Source organism: Aristolochia californica, unplaced genomic scaffold (genome assembly GCF_029961685.1).
Source record: "Aristolochia californica isolate CCGP_79_NKW_82.1479 unplaced genomic scaffold, dmAriCali1.0.hap1 SCAF_16, whole genome shotgun sequence".
Taxonomy (NCBI): domain Eukaryota; kingdom Viridiplantae; phylum Streptophyta; class Magnoliopsida; order Piperales; family Aristolochiaceae; genus Aristolochia; species Aristolochia californica.
In genome coordinates, this window is record NW_027181837.1 from 4,547,902 (window position 1) to 4,568,244 (window position 20,343).

The 20,343-nt window shown below is 38.1% G+C and overlaps 2 protein-coding genes across 2 annotated transcripts; both read right to left on the minus strand.

Moving 5' to 3' along the window:
* Window positions 1-1,014: 1,014 nt before the first annotated feature.
* Window positions 1,015-2,386, minus strand: LOC137953659 (protein IRX15-LIKE-like). Its single transcript, XM_068801117.1, has one exon. It carries the CDS (start codon window positions 2,069-2,071, stop codon window positions 1,175-1,177), a length of 897 nt encoding a protein of 298 aa, XP_068657218.1. The 5' UTR covers window positions 2,072-2,386; the 3' UTR covers window positions 1,015-1,174.
* A 9,528-nt stretch (window positions 2,387-11,914) lies between these two features.
* LOC137953450 (uncharacterized) lies at window positions 11,915-17,536 on the minus strand. Its single transcript, XM_068800867.1, has 2 exons — window positions 17,304-17,536; window positions 11,915-12,431 (listed from the first exon to the last, which is right to left on the minus strand). The coding sequence occupies exons 1-2, from the start codon at window positions 17,499-17,501 to the stop codon at window positions 12,054-12,056; spliced, it is 576 nt and encodes a 191-aa protein (XP_068656968.1). The 5' UTR covers window positions 17,502-17,536; the 3' UTR covers window positions 11,915-12,053.
* Window positions 17,537-20,343: the final 2,807 nt, after the last annotated feature.

Sequence of the window (20,343 nt, forward strand, 5' to 3'; positions counted from 1 at the left end):
TTTTAGGTACTTTTAATAGTTTTAACTTGTCGGTAGCGATTTATGGGTCTTTTTAACAGTTTTTATTATCCAATCAATCCTCTCTAGGGTACCAGTCCCACATGCAAGGACAGTAGGACCCAGTTCTTTTCTTTTAACATATAGACCTTTATCTTTTGGGGAGTCAGCAAATTTTCCAGAAAGATGACAATTGGAGCTTACATGGAAAAAGACAAGGCAATGTTCTCCATGGGTTGGTCTCTAAAGCCTTAATTGACGGTCTTCCACCCGCCACCGCCATCTTTTAAATTTTTGTTTTATTACAGAGGTGGGATGCTGTCATCGTTTACCAGGAAAATTTTCCCAGTTCGTACTTCCATGCCCCTGCTCAGACTGTTTCTGGGTAAGTATGGAAACTGGGAGAGAAAGAAGTACACCAAAAAAAAAAAAAAGGAAAGAAAGAATGAAAGATGATCGCTGAAACTAGAGAAAATCAACTCGAAACGGAGCAATGTGAGTCTGGCGATGTAATTTTTGGTGAAGATATCCAATTTCAGGTAGAAAAGTTTGCTAGTCCATTAATGTCAGGAAAGAATGTGAAACATATCCACGCCCAGAAAGCAGAGCTTCACGCTCTGTTACTACCCACTGGATTTGGTTTTCTTTAGTCTCGGCAATATCACGTGAATCCTGCAGATTAAATACGAAAGAAGGAAAAAGAAAACAGATTTCACAGTGGGATGGGTGAGAGGAGGATATCAGGATCTATCCTCCACCGACATCTGTCATCTTTCTCTGTGTTCTCTGTGCCCCTTTCTTTATGCCCGAATTTCTTCATTTGAAAAAATTCTAATTAGCTTTAACCAAAGTTGAAGTCAGTGAAAGTCCCATCAGTTCAAATTCCAAATCCACGACACCGACACTCAAATCTCAATCACCAACAGTGGTTCAGTTCGATCCGCCTGGTCCCCGCAATCTCCGCCACCATTAAAACCCTTTTTTCCGTTTCAATTTCAAGCTTGAAAGAGTCTGGCATTTTGAGAAATTGGGTTGAACTCATTGAATGTTACAGCAAATACGTTTTGCTTTGTCTCTTTCTTATGAACATGACTGTACTATTTGGAAATACAGTAAAACGAAAGGAAAAACAAAATTACAGCTACAGTACGTACATGTGACGGTGCCACTACGATCCTCACGAGGACGAAGATGATAATGGAGAGGTGCTGTTGCCGCAGAAGGTAAAGGAAGAAGCCTCCATGGTCTTCACAATGAAATGGGCCATCCCCTTATTCGACCATACCAAATTCTCCTCGCAGAGAAATTCGTCGCTGAAAATTCTCTCCACCTCCCTGTCAAAATCATGGACGAAAACATGGGTACCCTTTTTGCCCTTCTTGCTCCTGGCCAGCACGCCGGCGGTGAATATCGCCGACATCCGGCCGGGAGCCGACGGGTAGTATCCCCGCGGCCCGTCCACAAGGATGACATCCCAGTCCACCTCGTACAACTGATTGGGGAGGTCGTTGATCCCGAGCCGACAGTCGGAGAAGAGAAGATTCTGAACCGGCCGGCAGTCGTTTCGGATCTGCTCCTTGGTCGACTCGAGGAGCTCCCACATCTGGTTCACCTTCGTCGTGTATTGCACATCGTATGCTTCGATTTTCTTGTACTTCTCCTCGAATTTGGCGATGTAATACTCGCTCTCGTCGAGAAAGACAGTCCGGCCATTGTGATTCAGCGCCCGCCACAGGAGGGTCTCATAGCCCAGCCCGAAGACCAGTAAATTGCAAGGGGCGAGCTTCTTTATGACATCGGAGACGGACTTCAGATCCTCCACCGGCATCTTGTTCGTGACATTAGAGGCGGCGTAATGAACCAGGGTGTCGAACACATGGTCAGGCAACTGAGACGGGTACCTCACCCCCGACGCAGCAGCCGCTCCCGGAGCTTCTCTCATGGTCAACAGGGTGAGAAGAAAGACAAAAGTAAAGAAAGAAACAAACGCCAGAAGCCATAACCTGTGCGACCCCCCCTGCTTGTGGATCGACGGGTGGAAAACAATCAGCTTCGGCGTGCTGCCAAGCTTCATCGAACCAGACTCAGCAAATCCGAAACCCCAGAAAGGCCAAAAAAAAAAAAAAAAAGAAATTGAGAACAAGGGAAGAAGATGGGAGAGGAAAGAGTTTTTGAAGATGGGAGAACAGCGGAGACCTTAAAAGGTCAGGTTAGTTTGAAAGCGAGACCGGATTCATGGGAGAAGGGGCCCCCAGTACCAACGCGAGGGCAAATAGGACGTCAGTGTCCTTCATCCGATTCGCTCGTTCCTGGATCCTTTACGTTTGGGGGTGGCAGCCCCTCTCCCTCTGAATGAAGGGCAACAGTAGAGCTCTCATTGGCCGGAACTGAAACGTGGGAGGGGCATGACTTGTAATTGAAGAAAATCTGCCACCTAATATTAAAAATAGGCTATGGTTTTTATGATTATACATAAAGAAAGTTTGGTTATTTGTCATTATAGTGACTTCATAAGATAATAGAAGCATTTCTCATCAAATGGGTACTAAGAGGTTGACATTTGACAAGATTCTCTCTTCTTTTGCTTAGTATATTCCAGTGAAAACCAATTTCTTTGAAAGGAATATATTTAAGTTGTAACTAACTCACCCACCACCCTACTAAGATTCTGAATATAATATTCCATTTTTAAAATACAGGTTCTTATTCCTATTACTTGTTTCATAATTACAAGAGAAGGTGTGGCCTTTCACTTTAAGTACAAAATCTTGGAAATTGAGTTAAGCACAAAGGCATTGCCATAAGAAATTGGACAATAAACGAGGAATCACCATTTACAAAGTAATTATATTGTTGGCTCCAATGTATATCCTCTTCGATCAAAAGTTGTTAATGATTTAAACCGTTAGATCAAAACGATTACACATACGACGGTTAGATTAGGATCAATAGGTGGTTTTTCTTGGAAGAGTCAAAGAGTCATAGAGAAGAAATCTGAATTCTGAAAATTGTTGTAAAAGAAGAAATCATTTCGTCGTGTTCCTGAGAGAAATTCGAGCATTCTTGAAAGAATAAGGAGGGAATATCCTCCATTTGATCCGGTTCGAGTAGTAAAAAAAGGTCTTGTGGAGTTCGTGGGATCAATTAACATTGTGCACCTCTAAGAGGGCAAAAATGTCTGTTGTATCTTGGGAAATGATTGTTAGCATCCTGCTCATTGTGGGAGGCAAATCTCTTTTGAAAATAGTTAATACATGCCTAGGGCCTGGCAAAGTAGTAATTAGTTATTTAATTATTTTCTATCTAATTGGTGCAACGGGTAGACAAAAGGTACGCATCGGTACCAAATTTAATTTTGGTATATTAAAGTTTTTATTAAAGTTCTAAACAATTTCAAAAGAGATTCAAACGTATAGAATGGAAAAATCAGAAAACTCACTCAACAAAACATTGAAACACAAACCATTTGATGGGAAAAAATTTAGTAAATGGCATAAAAGGATGAAATACTAGTTAACAACTCTAAAGTTGTTCTATTTAGTTGCAAGTGCCCCACCAGTTAGTAACCCAAAGGACCATGAACCGACAAGATTAGGTGTTAAACACAAATATGAGGAAGATGATTATTTGTGTCGTGGTTTGATCTTTAGTGCATTAAGCAACAATTTATATGACTCGTATTCTGATACAAAAAGTGTGAAAAGTTTATAGAAGACTTTAGAGTTGAAGTACCGGCAAGAAACAAAGTATGAATATAAGTTTTTCATAGGAGAGTATTTCACCTACAAGATGGCAGATGGGAAATCAGTAATCGATCAAGCACATGAAATTCAAAATATTGTTCTTAAGATTATCACCAAGGGTATTCCTATTGATGATAGAATACAAGCATTTGCACTCATAGAAAAACTCCTCTATCATGGTCAGGCTTCAAAATCCAAATAAAACATAAAAGAGAACTTTCCACATTAGATGAAGTGTTGGTGTTGATTTAGATAAAAGGAAAAAACAAAAACAACACAGACAAAAACTTGGTCAACGGATTTGAAGTTAGTGGAAGAGAAAATTTAATAGAATCAAAGAAGACTAACTTCATAAAGAAGAAGCCCAATAAATTCTTTGGTAAGCCTAAACAGAAAATTCAGAAAGAACAGAACAAGAGGGCATGTTATGTCTAAGAAAAATCGGGTCAATTGGCTAAGCAGTGTAGACACAAGAAAAATAAAGGGCAAGTTGATAGTAGACTCCTCAAGTGAAGATGATAATCAAAAATAGCTTGGTTGGAACACATGACAGGTTAGTAATCACCAAATTGAAAGTAAATATGACATTTAATCCAACTGATTGATATATTGACACAATAGCAAATGTCCATATTTGTTCTGATAGTTCCTCTTTTTCTTCCTTCTAGGAGGTCAAAGGGAGAATTGTGACAATGAGCAAATCCAATGTTGCTCAAGTGATAGGAGGAGTAATAAAGTTGAAGTTCACATCCGAAAACACTTTCACTTTTGACAATGTGCAGTACGTGCCAGACATATGAAAAAAATTTGTTAGCGGTTTCCTTCTAAGTTAGATAGGCTATAAATTAGTGTTTGAATTGAATAAAATTGTAATTACCAAGGGTGGGTCTTTGTAGGGAAGAGTTAGGTTTCTCATGGTTTATTCAAATTAAATGCAATTTCTACCAAAATATCAATGAGAATAATTCATTTTATGTCATACTAGTTGACTCTTTTGACTTAAGGTATAGTAAACTTGGACATATAAATATGAATATTCTAAAAGAATGATGAACTTAGATTTAATACCTAAAAATAACATAAAGTTTAAAAAATAAGTGAGAGATATGTGTCCAATCGAAACAACCTAGGAAGCTATTTAAGTCAGTTGTGTAGAAGTTTTGACCTTCTAGAGCTTATACATGTGACATATGTGAGATGAACGATATTTTAAAAAAAGCAGGAAAATGTATTTTATTCCCTTTATAGATGATATGTCAAAATACTACTATGTGTAAAACAGAGTAAGCTCAACCCAAGAACGTCTAAACAATAATTAAGAAGAAAGCCAACACTGATTTATCACAAATACAAGAAGGTTTCGTCCCACCACATGCTCTTAGAAGAGCTTCAATGGCTTCTGGACTGAATAGAAATACAAGAGAAAAAACTAAAAAAAAACAAAGTAACAAGGAAAATGTCTGATTCTGGATGGCTCATGTTGCTGAAGAACTCCTCTATTTATAAGCATTGCAGCATTCAATGGCTGCTGCACGCAATCCAATTGACCTTCATGAAGCTTCCCCAGTTCTAACTTGGGTGATGCAATCGTGACAAGGGCATACCATCAGACCCCACCGCCAGGCGGCCAACCCCCTTGGACCCCCGTCGGGGCTGACGCCCCAAACCCCCGTCTTCCTTATTCATTTTACAGTTTCTTCACAAATAACCATTGCGGTCACAATTTGACCTCATCAACGTCTAAGCTGGAACAACTAATTAATTTACTCCCTATCGATATTGGCGCTCCTCATAATTGGGGCTAGAGAATATATTACATTAACGGTAACTTGTCAGAAGTGGGCATTGACACACTAACACTATGTGTATCTAATTAGGAATAAGGATGAAGCGTTAGAAAATTTTAAAATTTATAAATCAGAAATAGAAAATCAAACCCAAAAATAATAAAAAGACTTAGGTCGAATAGAAGAGGAGAATATAATTTTATAGAATTTGAAAAATTATGTGAGTAACATAATATCATACATGAGACCACGACTCCTTATTCTCCTCAGTCTGATGGAGTAGCTAAAAGGAAAAAAACAAAATGTTTTTAGGCATGATAAATTCTATGTTGTCGACTTCTAGTACTTCCAATGGTATGTGGGGAGAAGCTTTACTTTCGGCATGTAAAATACTCAATCATATTCCATACAATGACACTCAAAAAATACCATATGAATTATGGTGGGGTAGAAGACCTAGTCTTAAATACTTTAAAGTATGGGTTGTCTCGCCAAAGTTAAAATTAACTTGAACAAAACAAAGCTGAGTCAAAAGACTTACAATGCAGTTTTCATAGGATATGCAGAAAACAACAATGCATATCGGTTTTTAGTACTGCATTCAAATTTACCTGAAATTTCTTTAAACACTATTAAAGAATTCAATGGTGTTGTATTTTTTTTGAAAATGTGTTTCCTATGAAAGAAAAGAGAAAATTAGAAGAAGGAGGGACTTCTAGATACCATGATGAGGATACTGAAATAGTGCCACAAACTGAACTTATGCGGAGTAAGAAACCTAGGATAGAAAAGAACCTAGGAGATGATTTTTACACATTTCTCATAGTCGATGATCCAATGACTTTTACCGAAGCACTGAAATCTAGTGAAGCATCAATGTGGGAGGAAACAGTTAAAAGTGAAATGGATTCAATTCTTTTACACCATACATGAAATTAATAGACTCCCCTCTAGGGTCTAGACCAATTAGATAAAATGGATTTTCAAAATGAAACATAATCTTGATGGGTCCATATAAAAATAAAAAGCTAAATTACTTGCTAAAGGTTTTTGTCAGAGAAAAGCGATCGATATTTTTAACACTTATTCACTAGTCACTAGGATAACTACAATTTGAGTGCTTATTGCAGTGGCTGCATTATATGACCTCGAAATACCTTAGATGAATGTTAAAACAATTTTTCTCAATGGTGAATTAGAGGAAGAAATTTACATGAAATAACCAGAGGGTTTTGTAATTCCAGGTCATGAGAATAAGGTGTGTAAACTAGCCAAATCTTTATATGGTCTAAAATAAGTTCATAGGCAGTGGCATAAAAAAATTGATAGGATAATCCTATCATATGGTTTCAATATATGTGATTTTGATAAATGTGTATATTTGAAAACATAGATTAGGTCTTTCATTATCTTATGTCTTTATATTGATGACATCTTGATATTTGAAAATGACAAAATCAAAATATTAGAGGTAAAAAAATACCTCAATGATAATTTTGATATGAATGTGAATGTGATATTAGGAATTAGAATAATTAAAAATAAAAATGAGATTGCTTTGAGTCAATCTCATTATGTGGGACAAGTTAAGAAATTATTCGGATATGAGCCAGTTAGCACACCATATGATCCTAACATAAAATTAAAGAAAAATGATGAGGATAGTGTTTCACAGTTGAGGGACTCTCAAATTATTGGAAGTCTCATGTGTTCATCAAATTGTACCAACCAAATATTTCCTATGCGGTAGGAAGACTGAGTAGGTATACGAAAGATTTCTTAAATATTTGAAAGGTATTGTTAATTATGAAATACAATATTCTAACTTTCCCACTGTACTAGAAGGGTACAATGATACTAATTGGATTTCTAATTTTGATAAGGTTACACCACTAGTGGTTTAGTATTTACACTATTTGGCGGGGTTGTCGCTTGGAAATCTTTCAATTAAAATCAAGGCTAGAATTATTTTAAAATTCATAACAAAATACAAGTTCTCATTGGTATAACTTCTTTCATAATTACAAGAGCAGGTGTCGCCTTTCACTTTTAAGTACAAAATCTAAAATAATAGATTATGATTCTCATGCATTGGCCCTTTTTTTTCCTTTTTATCTTGCTTTTATCATTATTATGGGATTCTTGAGCTATGCACAAAGGCATTGTGATAAGAAACTGGCAGAGACGAGGAACCCTCTTAGTTAGCATTTTATATTGTTGGCAGCGATGTACACTTCTCTTCATTTCTATATATAATACTATGTAATAAAAGCATACATAAAGTTGAAGAATCAGCGTCAGCGTGAGATTAGACATAATCTTGCATATTTCCCTCACCTTGTCTCCCACGCCTGTTGGAATAATCAGCATAAGATGTTGAATCGTTCCACTTTGTTGAACCAAATTTCAGATGAAAGGGAGAGAAGGTTGCGGAAATTGAACCATCTGGAGAAGAAACTGAGGAAAATGTCCTTCGATCAAGCTTCGAAGAGACAATCAAGAAACTGATTGTGGTCTCTCTCTCTCTCTCTCTCTCGTTTTCTTGAAAAGCGATACCTCGAGCATGAAGAAATCTCTTGACAATGTTAAGGGGCCTGTCGATTTCTCATTCAAATGCCGGGAGTTGCGGAATCTTATGTTTACAGAGTGTTGGCCGTTTGAGGTTGTCGCAGGCGCTTATTCGGGAGAGGAATCCGGAGGGCAGTAGGGGACGGAAGAAAAAGTACTATTAATCCTTTGTGTTAAATATTGAACTGAACGAATTAGAAGATTAAGTGAACCACACCTTTAGAATAAGATAAACTTTATATGATAAGATAAATACAACATAATATAAATCTATTAGGATTTTATCTAATAACTGAAGGGATTATGTTTATCCCTTATCATACTCCCTAAAGATACGCCGGTTTGAAAGGCAAATTTTGCATCTTAGCAACTGAAAATGTAAACTTGGTACTACCTATGTAAGGAGATTTGTTTTGAGAGTTCTTGGAAGCAAAAGAACTGGAAGAGAAGCGGCATTGGTAGCAAGGAAGAGTAGCAACACTGGTAATGGGTAGGGCGGACGGAATCGCATTGTTCGGTGAAGAGATGTAGAAGAGCAATGATTGGGGCAGACGGAATCGAAGAGAATGCATTGTCCGGTGAAGAAATGCGGAAGAGCAATGACACTAGTAATGGCTAGGGCAGACATAATTGCATCGCCCGATGAAGAGATGTAGAAGATCAATTGCACTTGTAGCGGTTGGGGTAGACATAATCGTATCGTCCGATGAAGAGATACGGAAGAGCAGTGGCACTGGTAGCGATTGGGGCGGACTAAATCGTATTGTCTGGAAAATATATGTGGAGGAGCAACGATATTGATAGCGTTTGGGGCAGACAGAATCACATCGTCTGATGAAGAGATGTGGAAGAGTAATGACACTAGTAGCAGCTGGGGTGGAGGTAATCGAAGAGAACACATCATTCGAGGAAGAGATGTGGAAGAGTAATGGCACGAGTAGCAGTTGGGGCGGATGTAATCGAAGAGAACGCATTGTCCGAGGAAGAGCAGTGGCACTTGTAGCAACCGGGGCGAACGAAATCTCATCGTCTAGTGAAGAGATGTAGAAAAGTAACAACACTGGTAGCGGTTGGGGCGAACAGAATCGCATCATCCGATGAAGAGATGTGGAAAAACAATGTTGACTACATTTTTTTCCTTATTTGAGAATTTCACACGTGCGATTTCGCCCATGCGCGAATGGTAGGGGTAGGGTATATCAGAGTGGTTCCATCCATTCTTTCCGCACCTAACAGATTGGTCTTTTGGGGGTATTGGCTAGCCGTTGTCATGGTATCAGAGCTGGGCATGCCACATTCGAATCATGTGAGAGGCGATCACGAATGGGCGGGGTGGGTGTCAGAGTGGTTTCATCCACTCTTATAGGGGTAGCTTTCCACACCTAATAGATCGGTCTTTTGGGTGTATTGGCTAACCGCTGTCAGGGTAGGGGAGTAATTTGTAGTGAGTTTTTTTTCTCTTGCACATGTCAGTTCGCACATTGCATAAGTACGTGCACAAAATGGGGCATCATGGGGGGAAATAATTTTCCCCTTGAACTTAGGTCTCCTGTGTTGGTTCTATTGAGACAATGCCGAGGGGTCTTGTGCAGCATCGACGAGGGTGATTGTTGGCAAAGCTGACACTGGTGGTAGGGGACGGTTGTGATGACTGGAGTGGAGGTGATGGAAAACTAAGAGGGATTGAGAGAGATGGAGATGGATTAGAGGGAGAGAAAAGCATGTAAGCTCCTGCCATTTGCGTAGAGGGGAATCAACGACAAGAGAACTAAGTGAAGGGCAAAGGCTCTAGCCAATCCCTTTCAGCGTAACGGCAGAGTGTAGCTTCAGTGCCAACGAGAGGCACGATCGGTGCCTTTGAGACGCAATGGCGACGGCCATCGACACGACACAAGTGTGGGGTGACGACCATCAATGCGGCACGAGTGTGCGGAGTCAAGTGACGGGAGAGGAGTCGGACTAGGGACGGCGGTGGGAAAGGGCGAGGTGGAGAGGCACTGACACAACATTGTTGAGACCCAACGAGGAGAGATAGTTTGCCGCTTTTGGTGGTTTGCTATCATTCTGGAGGTGCGACGGACAGAAGTCGGGCCCTATGCGATGGTGGAAGAGGGCGAGGCAGATTTTTTCTCAATATCAACGAAGAACAATGTAACAATTAAGGGGGAGAAGGCAAGGTGGATAGAATCAAGAGCGAATTGTCCTAGTGGTTAACTTGGGAAGGTGTAACAAGAGTGAGTTATGAATACAGAGACAATGGAAATATAAAAAAAAAATTGAAGGATGATAGATACAAAAGATTGATTACTCTGATACCAGGTTAGATATTGAATTAAAATCATATTAGAATATTGAAATAAATTTTATAGAATATTGAAATAAATTTTATAAGATAAACATGAGATAAATCCAATAAAATCTTATCTAATAACTAAAAGAATTATATTTATAAGCCAATTCTCCTACTAATCTATCCTTTTCTCTTCAAGCTTTTTTAAATTCTGTAATTGATCGCACCACTAAATACTACAACATTTTTGTCCATCACTTCCAGATCTTTTAAAACTGATTTCAACTGCTACCAAACTAATCTACATAGTTATTTTCAGCATTTGATTGCACAACCATCGTAAAAAATGGCGGCCTTTCATAATTAGAGGTACAACACACATTTTTTACTTATGCAAAATTGACACAGTACGTTCTCGGAATTTTCTATACAAACAAACTACGGCCGTCAGTGAATAGCATCTTACGTAGCTGCTACGCAAGAGACACCACCGTGACAGTGAAAACACATAGAAAAAGGGAGGAGAGAGAAATAAAAAAGAACGAACTCATCTGTTTACCTACTCTATTGTGGCAGCCAAATTGGGGGAGGGGGCGGAGCCCCATGTCTCCTCCCTTCCGTCGCACTCTCCCCTTATTTATCCTCTTGTTCATACTTCTGCCCCCCTCCCCCCTTTATTTTTTTTTTTATATAAAAATAATATACCTTTACTGATATCATGATCGAACCTGGTTATTGTATTAAAAGCATAAGTGCAAATATCCACTGGTTCCATCAAAGTTCGCCTTTTATCCTACAGGATTGAGCTTCCACTGTACAAAATCTTGATAATTGCACCTGTCCATTGTTCACAGCCGTCGACAGAGTCTCCACCAGCTAAACCAAAAACGCCACACAAAGGCGTCTGAAAATGGAAGAAATTTGGGCGATTTTGCTTACTCACATAGATATGCTCATGAGCATGTTCTGAAGGTTGGCCTCGTCCGCGGCGGAAGTCCTCGCGTGGAGGAGCTCCCGGTTGACAAGCAGAAGCGCCCGTTCCCATCTCGTCCTTCCGCGGGGATCCCCACGAGGCTGCTCGTAAAGAATCTGTCGCAGGCGGAAGACGAAGAGCGCCGAACTCGTGGAGATCACGAAGTTGCAGAGCCTCGGGAGGTGCCGCGCCAGTGGGAAGTAAAGATTTAACGGCCACAGCAGCGGCGATAGCCTCAAAAAGTGTATGAACGGGAGCTTGGCCGCCGCCAGGAGGAGAATCGTCATCCTCCTGATCACTGGGACTGCGGTCAGTGATCGGATCGGTGTGGAGAGGCTCGTGGCGTGGCCCCTCGGTTACCTACCGTTTCCCTGATTATCAATTTATAAAAGCGACGGCATGGCCCACCACGCTATCTCAACCGTCGACAGAAAGCTGAGATAACCGTTCCGTATATTTGGCACCAAATGGCTTAAATCTGAAGATGCGGTAATCGTGGAACACATGCAACAAAAACTAATAGACACACAAGAACCTGCAATTCTAGCACAAAACCTTTTATAGGTACAATCTGCATAGCCTTTGTTATATTATTGGACTCATGAGCTAAAAGCATTACAAATGGTAGTAAAGCGATGTCCACAGCAGAAATTTACAAGGCAGGTTAATCACATCAGGCACCCAGATTTTTCACCTCACGACCTGCTCCCACAACACCAGTATGCAAGGTGCTCCTCTTTTCGTTGGTTGCTAACAAGGCCACCACATTGTAAACAGATGAAACTGCTCCCATCAGAAAAGGCATCCAACACTATTTGAGTTCTACCACTTTCAGCAAGAATAGAAGATTCATGCATAGGAGGCATCACCTCTGGTTCGTTCCCTCCAGTGACAGAAGGCAGTGGATCAGATTTTATTGGCTGTGCTTCAGCTATAGCACACTCAGCAAACAATGAAGCCAGCTCGTCTGCTGCAGCATTTGCTTGCAATCTGTTTCTATAAAGTTCACGAGCACGGTTCAGGGTTTGAAACACTGCAGTTTCCCCACCATTAGACCTCATAGCCATCAGAACCTGGTTTAGTAGTAGACTGTCAGTATTGCACTTTTTTTTTTTTTTTCCTGTACAGATCTATAATAAGATAACCAACAAAACTAGAATTGAAACAGAGAAAAGGAGAACAATTGGCAAAGTGTAATCTGCATGAAGTATCTAAAGATGTTCATTATTTTCAAAAAGCCCATAAATATATTCATTGTAATCCTTGTAAGATCTTGTGTACACCCATAAATATGTTCATTATAAAAGAAAAAGATGTCGTAACCGATTTTCTAAAGCTAAACTTAATTGTATAAGCTCAAGAATTTGAACTACCATATTAACACAACTTGCAAGTGAAAAGGAGTTATAGTCATTGAGTTTTTGTAGCCTAATGGTTGTTTTCTCACATCTAACCTACTCGTTCACTGATTCAAATCTCTACACCCCACATTTTTGTTGTCCTCGACCACCAACATATGACCCTGCTGGGTTGGGTCATCCAGTCGCAGAAAGATCAACCTTTGCCAGGACCAGACAGTTTTAAAACAGTTTTTCCTTCATGCTACAGTAATCCATTCCACCGGTATTGGAATAATTATTTAGCAAGTACTAATATTCAAGACTGGACACAGTACGATAAATGACAGCTACTTATGAGTCAGAGGACATAATTCTTTTTGGGAAAAGCTTTCAGAGAGTACAGCTAAACCGTACATAAAAATCTATGTTAAAATAACAGAGCCTCGTATGCTAGGTTGACATAAAATTGACTCAAAGCTCGGCTTTATGTCAACCTATGCAGTTCTGGGCAATGATATAAAATCCCTCCACATAACATGCCATCAACTAATGCTGTTCAGTTAAATCAAGAAAATGTACAGCAATGGAAAGAGAAAGAACATGCTAAAAGATGGTTGACAATGAGTCATAGTTTTTCAAAATATTTTAAAAACAAATAAATGAACAACTGCACCAATTTCATATTAGCTTCATATCTTTCCTTGTGGGACTCATATTCTCATACGAGTCATTCAAAGTGAAGACATCATGATGAGAGAAAGCTCAATTAAGTCATTATCCCTGCCTAGGTGGATCCAACATGACTGGTCAAAGCCTTGACGTTGATGATGCAGAGATGGCTGCAGATTCACTCGGTTAGTAGCCCTAGGATATATTAAGCAGGGAACAGATCAAGGAGGTCTCTATTTGTTCTCAGTCTGACTCATTGTGGTTCCCAAAAAGAGGATAAAATAAAAAATAAAAAATAAAAAATACTAGCTAATCTCAACCTGGCTCACTGCCTTACCAGGGCTAATCATTTACTTGCTGGCAATTGGATTATTTGAGTTTGATAATATGTTCAACTCATTTAAAAAAAAAAAAATATGTTCAATTGTATGGATGGTACAACCTGATGACAAAGTTTCTTTTCTTTCTTTCTGGATAATTTATGTTATTTAGTATTTTTATTTTCGTTTTATCCTTCTTTTTTGAATAAAAAACAAGTCAAATGACTAATCAGAAGGTGCATCTTGATCAGTCTGCTACTATTGGCTTCAATGCATTCAACAGACAATAAATAAGAAGTTGGGAAGAGAGTGGAAAATGATGTAAGTAAAGTTGAGAACCCTGCCCCCAGAGACCTAGGGTTGAAGCAGATCATGTCGTTGAGTTCTATCATGATCCGAAGATCAAGCTGTCATGATCAGCTCCATTCAGGTAAAAAGTCTTGCCCACGTCACTTCCTGCAGTTCATGCAGATCCAGGGCCTATTTCCTAATCAGAATAGTTTTAAAAACGAAACGGCCTACACATTGAAAGTATGGCTGGGTTCAGTTTAACTTGGTTAAACCAGGTTCAACTAGTGGTTGAACCAAAAAAGGACATTGTCTATTAGTTTGATGTCGGGCTCAGTTTAACCTGGTTAACCTGGTTAGATCAGGTTCAACTAGAGGTTGAACATGCCATCTATTAGTTTATGATATCTCTTTTAATTCATTATGTTTAACTACCAAACAATGATGTAGCTGATGAATTAGATAGTCGCCCAGGTACATCAGAGGTTGGCACTTCGAATCCTTCTTCCAAAAAAATTAAATACCACCAATATGTTTATAGAATGTTTTATTTTTTTACATTTAAGCTCCAAACAGCATTTGAGCAGGTCCACACATTCAGACATGCATGCCAGAGGTCAGCACTTTGAACTGCATTTATCTATCAAACCGCACTGGTCCACCCAATTCGGTTCAGGGTTGAACCAATTCAGACAGACTGTTCTTCTGATTTTTGCCTACAAATGATCATCTACAATCTAAATACCAGAAAAGACCCTGGTTCCATTTCCACCTAGTAGAACCGGCCAGTTCAAACCTGTTCTAGCAACACTATTCTCACAGAAAGTGCAAACAACCTACTTGATTCCTTAGCTTGAAGCGGAGTTTCCCATCAACAACTTGCTGAAGGGAACTGAGAAAGGACTTGAATGACAGAAAGCAGGTTGCTACATGAAGTTCTAGTTTTTGTTCTCCCATGGATAAATCAATTTTGTTTTTCTTCTATTAAATAGCAAAAGGGTGTTACATATGAAACCCTTCTATTTGCATGCAAACCAACAAATCAGGATGCTCCTATACTGTCCATTTTAAGAAATAGATTTCAATTAGAACTTACCAAATGGAGTTCTACTAGCTGGAAAATAAAATTAAAAAAAGGAACAACTTCTAATCTATAGATTTGCTAACAACTTCTCCAGTTTAGAAACAAAGACCCATGCTTAAAACAGAAAACATCTACTTAAAATTAGATCTACTGATTGAAACTTTTAACCAAAATAACAAATTGCTATCTGAATGATGCTTCCCATAAAAAAACTGCAAGTTAATTGTCTACTAAAGCATCTAATTTCAGCAAGCGTCAATAAGAAATCGACTTAGAGGGACTTTCTATTCTTAGAACTTGAGCCCAAAATAGGAAATTCAAGTCTCTTTAAAACGAGTCTCCTTGTTCCTTTTTCTGTCATAAACATAGATGGTTTTGGAATCATCTTTTGTCGTTAGATATTCTTTAGCTAGATCTTCCACATTATGATGTACTACATCAAGAGCACGTTTACATTTAATTAGCAGCTACCCATTCTATTTCATAGCAAGTTGTTTTCCCATGATCTCTCTGTATTTCATCTCTCGTAATCTTCTTCCTATTAGGATTATTTATTCTCTTTTTGACAAACCTCTTTTTCTCGTGCTAAAAAATTTCATAATTTCAGGGAGCAAAAAATTATATAACAAACTAAAGTATCATATGACAAACTTATAACATGATTACAGGAAAGTAGACCACATGATATCCACAAGACGGATGTTACGGTAAAGAAGGAATCTAGTCCAAGAGCAAAAATTTCTCTCTATTTGTTAGATGCAGGAATATTGACGTAGAAAAAATTGATGTCAAATAGCAAACACTACCAAAAAAGAAAAACCAGAAGGAATCTTTTTTTTATTTATTAGATAGCCAATCCATTAAAGAAGTAGGTGATGTTTAATATTAAAAAACATTCTTAAGAGAGTTTACAGAGTAATGGTGCTGTTTTGTACAAGAAATAATGGCAAAGGATTTGTGAGATCAGATGGAAGAATATTAAATATGCAGATACGCAATAACCTAGTACACGAAATGTCAAAGGTTTATAACTGTCAGAAAGAGAACATAAGCTATGAATAGAAAAACTTAAAAGTGTCTCACTCAGGACCTAATAGAGTTCCTGCAAGCTATAATTGTTCTGATAAGAGCAACAACACTCTTACCACTTTAGAACTGCACTTCATGAGAGCATGCCACTTACTGAGTTTAGTATTTGCCTAATTTGTTTCCTTTATTTATTTTTGCTCCATAACCAGAAATATGAGGCCAACCAAAGAGTCAATAAATTTGGAACTGAAGACAATTGAAGTAGAATCTACCAGTCAATATGTTTCAAAACAATAAGAATGTGCTTTCTTACAAGAACTGAAATTCATTCACAATGGGTACAATAGAATTTGAAGAGGTGATGATGTATCACACTTTATGACTTTTATTAATAAAAGGAACTTTAAAAATGCTTAGTGAGATGAGATGCATAGCTTTACAATTCTTCTAAGATACTAAAGAGTTTCAGAGATAGTATACACGAAATGAGGTGAAAACGAGTCAAAACATCTTACTTCCTAGGGAGAGAGCGTAAGATCTATCCTAAAGAATCGTATTTTGCTTTCCTTGGAAAATTTCTGGAGATAGATATGCATCACCATTGATTAAAAAAAAACTGAAAGTGTAAGGCAGTCTACAGCACCACATTTCCATAGATTTACCGACCAGTACGAACATAAACATTCTAAGGAGGAAGTAGATAAAGTTAGACATTATATTACTTTCTGCTCCGATGATTTGGATTTATCGAGGGACACATAAACAAAAAAATAGTGTATAACCTGTTCGTTAATTGTCTAGTAAGAATGTGGTATCTAGATCAGTTGTACCGTTAGAAGCTATATAAGAGAATGAATGGAAAAAAGATGGAGAAAGAGAAAAACTCCAGCTTGAGTAAACTGGATTAGCCAAAACGAATCGCCCATAACCGAGTAACACAGCCAACATTATCATCCCCAGTTTTGCATGGCCAAGAAAGGAATTCTAGATTGATCAGGTAAGATTTTGTCCGAATGAATAGAGCATCAAGACAAGAAATGTGCGGCACAAGGACAAGAAAGGCCGTATTCATCCGCCAAGGAGCACTCCCAGTTCCAAGTTTCCAATACACGAGAAAAATAGAAGACCCAGAAACCCAAACTCGGTATTGCCACATAAAGAGACGCAAAAATAAAAATCGGAACAAGAAGATTGTAAACAAGTCGTGTGATTTACCGCTTGGAGAGCCAGAGAAGGTTTCCCTTGAGCGATCAGTTCACGAGCCAGTGCAAGCAAGTTTCTGAGATTCTGCAAGGGGTCACCGGTGTCGACAGAGGTTGGGGCTCTCGCCCTCTCCATTTCCATGTCGAAGTCGGTTTCCATGGCATCAGTTCTTGCGCCAGAAATCGCTCCACCTCCACTCTCGATCACCATCTTTTAAATAGACGGAAGGCTCGTTGCGACTCTTAGCTTCTAGGACAATCCAGGGACTAATCACTAATGTTCTTGCTACAGATAAAATGTATTTTAGTTATATCAGTATTTTATTTATATTTAATTATATTTACGTTAAATATTATATTTTAAGTATAATTAAAATAAGAGTAATTTAATTATAATTAGATTCTACTATTTTTCTTTATTATAATTAATAAAAAATTTCTCTTTTCCAAAAATAAAGAAAAAATTAAACTCTTAAACTAATAATTATGGGACATAAGTTATTAAAATAAAAATCCATTATTTAAATTATTTTTTTATAAATATTTTTTTTAGAATAAAAGAATAATTACTTATTTACATATTTTTTTCAATGATTACACACGCCCCATATTAAACTTAAACCGAAGATCTCAACAAAATGGCCAAGCCCAAGGCCCATGTCACATCTATATAATTGAGTATCTTAGAAATCTAGTTATCTCCAAAATAGAATATTGTAAAAATAACAATCTTAGAAGAAGCCCAACATTTCAAGAGGCCCAGCATAGCTTCTTTACAAAGGAAATGGCAGACAACCAAATTCTTTTTTCTGACATTAAAAGGAAAAGGAACTTCATAAACATGGTGACATATATAAAAGTCATTATGTTATGAAAGAAAAAAAAAGATATTGATACATCTTTTATATGAAATTATATCCTTAGATCAAAATAACTCAACAATTTTTATCATTTTTATTTTATACTAATAAAGAAATCATGCCCGCTCATCTTGTAGTTAAAAAGGGAACAAGAAAGGGGCAGGAAGATAGTCCATCAAGCAGATTTTCCGAGTCCAGGCTTTGAAAGTCATGCAAAGTATTTCCTTAAATGTGAATCTATTGCATGATCGGAGGGAAGGAGAGGGGTCTAGGGTTGCTCCCTATTTTCTTGTCCTTCTACAAGGACACCTAACCCCAACCCGACCCCCAATGGCCCTCAGGGACAGCGTCAGTTATCCCAACCCAGTTGGAATGGTTGAAAAAGAGGGAGCACCCCAGGATGCGGAAAGAGTAACCTTGTTGGAGCAGGCCTGTGTCTTACATGGTCAACCCAGTCTCAGGGCAGGAAAGTTTCCATCTAGTCTCTCCTACAGTCCATGCAGAACTAGATAACAAAGTAGGTTCATGGGTGGGGATCTCTAACAAAGCGTTCCAACAAAAACAGTTAAGAACTAGAGGAAACAAAGACTAAAAAGAAATTGAGCTCCACAGGGTTTTTACTTCCACCCCTGCCCCCAACATCCATGGATTTTTCCACTAACCCATCCCTAAGGAGAAAACCTTGTTCCTACCAAAATCAGGTCGGAATACCGGTCAAGTCGAGTGTGTGTTTCCTATTTAACCTGACCCACATAAGCCCCTACTCCAAACAAGACAAATATATGAAACAATTATTAATGAGTAAATGGCAACATTAAACAAATTTCCGTATTATAAGAATGTTGGGATTTAATATAGCTAAAAATTATTTAACTAATTTTGTAAGTACAACAAGAGGAATTTAGGGTCACGAAACTAAATTCGGAAACTGACAAAAATAGCAGTCAGGGTCGCGAAACTGATGACACCTGCAATAACTTGAAAGTCAAGAGAATTTGCACCAGTGAAAAGGAAATCACAACATGGTGGACAGAATCCATGGTGCACTTAAATCCCAGAAAATGGGAAATAGTTAAAAGGCATCAGTTAAGCACATCTAACAAAAACTTCATCCAAAAGGCCAAGAATTCCTCACTTAAAAGACCATTTTTACTTTCCAAAGCAGGAAAATGACATCCCAGGGTTGCTTGTGCTGGCTAGATTCAGAATCCTTCGTCACAATGGTATAGCAACTCCTATATAATGAAGTAGGAAAATAATAAGGATTTAGGACATAAAGGGTCAGGATACATTCAGATTCATTCTAGATCAAGAATCAACATGAAAAAAGTGATCAGCTGAAGAAAAAGCAAACTGATTTAATCTTTTAAGCAATCAGTTTGTACAACTCTTTAGGCCAAGATCATTGTGCAAGCCACAAAAGAAAAAAAATACTACTGTGAAAAATATATCATATACACAATGTTATAAAAACCTAGACCATGCCAGCCAGTTGAACCGGATTCAAATGGTCCTGGTAGCTTGTTTGGTCACAAATGCATAAAACCCGAATGACCAGGCTGGGTTGGTTGGTTCAACCGATTCAGCACCCAATACTCATCAGGAATTTTAATGACATATTCGCCCTTCTCATAATCAATTTTTTTCAGTACTTTATATCATGCTTAACTTGGTTCCAGACAAATACAGAAATCCATCCCCTGCCTAAAAAGCAAATGCCAACTCCTACTAAATCCTCTGTTTTTCTCTAACTCCAAATTTAATTTTCCATTTTTACTACATACAACAATTTTCAAACTCAATCCACATCCAGCTACAGAAAGAAATAGTAAGAAGAAACAAACTAAACTCCTCTAAATCCCCAATTTTTCTCTGGCACCAACTTTCTTAAAATTGTTGATTGCTTTGCTACATTTCTGGCACCAATTTAACTTGACCTTTTTACAAAATAGAAAAATAGAACAACTTTTTGTTGAAATATTAAATAGAACATTTTTTAACCATAAATAATTTGCAGAGTAATCCAAGAGCAGAATGCAAATTCTAACTTCAGTCTCAAACTTGAGATAAAAAACAAGAAAATTATGCCTCTCCAGGGACTAGTATGTGGCAGCAAGAAGCTACACCACATCTGGCTCATTCTTCTTTTCAGATTATTGACTAAAAAAAGCACCTGAATCAAGTATGTACACA

Coding starts and splice junctions, on each gene's coding strand:
- LOC137953659 (XM_068801117.1), bottom strand. CDS start 2,071: ATGAAGCTTGGCAGCACGCCGAAGCTGATTGTTTTCCACCCGTCGATC.
- LOC137953450 (XM_068800867.1), bottom strand. CDS start 17,501: ATGGTGATCGAGAGTGGAGGTGGAGCGATTTCTGGCGCAAGAACTGAT. Junction 12,432..17,303: donor CTTCTCTGGCTCTCCAAGCG/GTAAATCACACG, acceptor CTACTAAACCAG/GTTCTGATGGCTATGAGGTC.